This window comes from Cupressus sempervirens, chromosome 1, assembly GCF_028749045.1.
Source record: "Cupressus sempervirens isolate cs-2001-9-10 chromosome 1, ASM2874904v1, whole genome shotgun sequence".
Lineage (NCBI taxonomy): Eukaryota > Viridiplantae > Streptophyta > Pinopsida > Cupressales > Cupressaceae > Cupressus > Cupressus sempervirens.
The window spans coordinates 589386198-589389224 of NC_143118.1; the positions used below are offsets into that span (position 1 = coordinate 589386198).

General features: G+C 39.5%; 1 protein-coding gene across 1 annotated transcript; it reads right to left on the minus strand.

Annotated features, from left to right (window-relative positions):
- Positions 1 to 1516: 1516 nt before the first annotated feature.
- Positions 1517 to 2762, minus strand: LOC149578796 ((R,S)-reticuline 7-O-methyltransferase-like). The gene is made up of 3 exons (XM_089806141.1): positions 2075 to 2762; positions 1921 to 1985; positions 1517 to 1816 (listed from the first exon to the last, which is right to left on the minus strand). The coding sequence occupies exons 1-3, from the start codon at positions 2760 to 2762 to the stop codon at positions 1517 to 1519; spliced, it is 1053 nt and encodes a 350-aa protein (XP_089662267.1).
- Positions 2763 to 3027: the final 265 nt, after the last annotated feature.

Genomic DNA, 3027 nt, shown 5'->3' on the forward strand with positions numbered 1-3027 from the left:
ACATTCTCCTCATCATGCAATAGAATCCAATGCACACCCCCAATAGTTGTGGTCAGACATCTTTCATGAAAGTATAGTTTTAGATGTAATTTGACTTCTTTGTCATGAATTCTATGAAGAATTGAAAAAGATGCAAAAATTGGTGTTACTAATAATATTCATGACAATTAGACTTGTATCTAAATAAATTTTGATCAATCTGAAAAAGGAAGAATTTTGATTTAAAACCTTCTCAAACAACTAGATTTTTCACTATACCTATAGAAGACATGTATTACATTGAAGAAGACTAGACTTTTGTATAAAGAAGTGCTCTTTGGAAATCATGCTTCATATTCTAATCTATATTATATTATTGCTATTGCCAAGTCAACGAAGGTGTTTTGTTTTCTGTTTTGAGAAATGTTGCATGTTGGCATATATAAATAGGTCATATTTTCAAAACCTTCCACATACCTTGACTATGATCCCACTTTCTGCATTAAAGTTTACATAGTAATTTTTCCGTAAAGTATTCCCTTTTGTATCATCTACATTGTCGACACTATTTGTATAGAATCTTGGGGGTAATCTGTAATTTTCTATTGTATCTCTTGCTATGGGCACTAGAAACCCTGAGAAAAATCAAATCCCTCATAATTTCAACTTGTTTCTTGCATGGGAATATGAATTTTCATTATTTCCCTATTTTATGATGGTTGTTTGTTGTAGATTATGAGAAAATGACAATTATTTTCCATAAAATCATTTTCTAGTATTTTGACATGTTTCATTTTGAGGATGAGTTTGTCTCCCCCTCTTTGTTTTTTTTCCTTCATGTGATTGGGTGGTTGTTGTTAGTTTTAATGGGCTCCCCTGGGTCCTCTATTCTTGTTTTTTGTTTAAGAAAGAAGCTAGTATGAGGGTTTGTCACATGCCTATTCTGAACAATGCAGACCATGGTTGGTAGGTTTGTCATATTTGGACCTTTATTTTTTTAGAAAGGTAGACATTAGCTATTGTTTTTAATGGATGTTTGACACAAGGTGTTGTTAATTTGTTTAACAGTGTCTAGTATCTGGTGGTTGTTCCATGGGTTAACACCCTCTTGCTACTTTTTAATTCAAAAACAATAGAAAATTGGATTCTCTTCCTCTTCCAAATTAGTCTTTGCAAGATTGAGATGTCTATCACCATGTTCAAAATAAGTCCAGGTAAGGTTAATTTATTTGAATGTATAACACTCTTTGCAGTACACTCTCATTTCTGATTATTGATAAACCATACTTTTCCTTTGTTGTTACCATGTGATAATTGAACTTTGTACGATTCTACTATTTCTATTTTTTCAACAAAAGGCATGCATCTCCAGTAAGGAGGCTGAACAATCATAAATAGTTAAGACCATATAATCATTATAATCTCGGTTTCTATTTTTCCTGCAGAAGGCGGGATTCCAGTTCCATTGGAGCTCTTGTTATGTCCTCAAAATAAATTATTTAAGAATCCATCTCTCTGAAATAAATAAACAAAGCGACTAATAAGGAAAAGCTTCAATTACAGACTGCAATGCCGGTATGGCAATCACATTGAACCGTGGAAATCCTGCTTCCACTAACAAACTCTTCCACTCCTCCTCGCTTCTCTCTTTTCCACCAGTGCTATGAGCAATCATTGCCAGATCAAACAGAAGACCAAAAGTGGGATCCATCGCCGGCTTCTCTCGAGCATTCAGAACCGTATCCACGATTATAACCTTCCCTCTCACCGGAATCGCCTTTCTGCATTGCTTCAGAATCTTTACACAGTCCTCGTCCGACCAATCATGCATTATCCACTGTAATATTTCAAGAAAACAAATTAATACAAACCCATTAAGAAACTTAAAGTATACCCCTCTCACATTAAACAAAAGGCAAGAACCGGTTTCGATGCACCGACCTTCATGAATACAGCGTCTGCGGATGGCACCTCTCTGAACATGTCCCCTCCCACATGCTTCACCCCTGCAAGTGAAAAAAAAATATGACATTTTTATGCAGAGAGAGAAAAACGAGGTCCATTTAAGACTACCCTTAAGTAAAATTAATCATACCAGGGAATTGGGGAGCCGTAGCTATGACGCGGGAGAGATCATAATTGATCCCATTCATACTTGGATATGCTTTCACAATCTCTGCAACTGTTGTTCCGATGCCACCCCCCACGTCGACCAAGGAATTCAATCCCTGAAACCCCTCGTATTTAGACAAGATGGCTTTTATTACGATGCGAGAGTTGCAGGCCATGGCTTCGTTTAAGAGGTCGCTGTACTCCGGGTGCGCCCCCGCGTAGTCCCAGACGTGAACACCATGGGCCTTCTCGAAAGCCACGCCGCCTTCCAGAACGCACTGGTTCAAATGATGCCACGGCGCTACGCTCCTCTCGTCGTTCTGCATGAGTAGCATGGCGACCATGGAAACCGACGACGCCTGCGCACCGGCTTTCACAAACCATTTAGAAACCGGCGTTAGCCCGTACTTCAAATCCACGCCCCCTTCGGCCCGGAAAAATTTTTTGGCGACGAGGAAGCGCAGGATTCTGAAGAGGCAGTCAACGTCGGGCTTTTCGCTGGGAAGCTCCACCGCGATTTGCGAGAGCGTTGCACTGGGGCCGTGACGCGCAATGATGTCGGGGATTCCGAGCAAAACTACTGATTTCACGGCCAAAGACTCGACAAACGCGAACGTGTATTTCCACGCCTCCGCTTGTCCGGCGAGTTCTTCCCCCTCGCTCTCGAACATGGAATCAGCTGCTGCATGAGTCATAGTTTCTCAATCGTTGAGATATGCATCTTTCAAAGCTTCAAGATTAAAATATATATATAGACGTTGCGCTCTGTGAAGACAGTGCCCGAATCTTGGGAATATAAAATGCATTTCCTTTTGTAACACGATTTTAAGCATCTTACAAGTTGGATTTAAAACGTTTGCCTATGGAAGCTAAACGACTTCGATGTGCTGTAACATTTTTTTGGTTTTTTGGTCCAGAATTTATTTTCATTTTTCT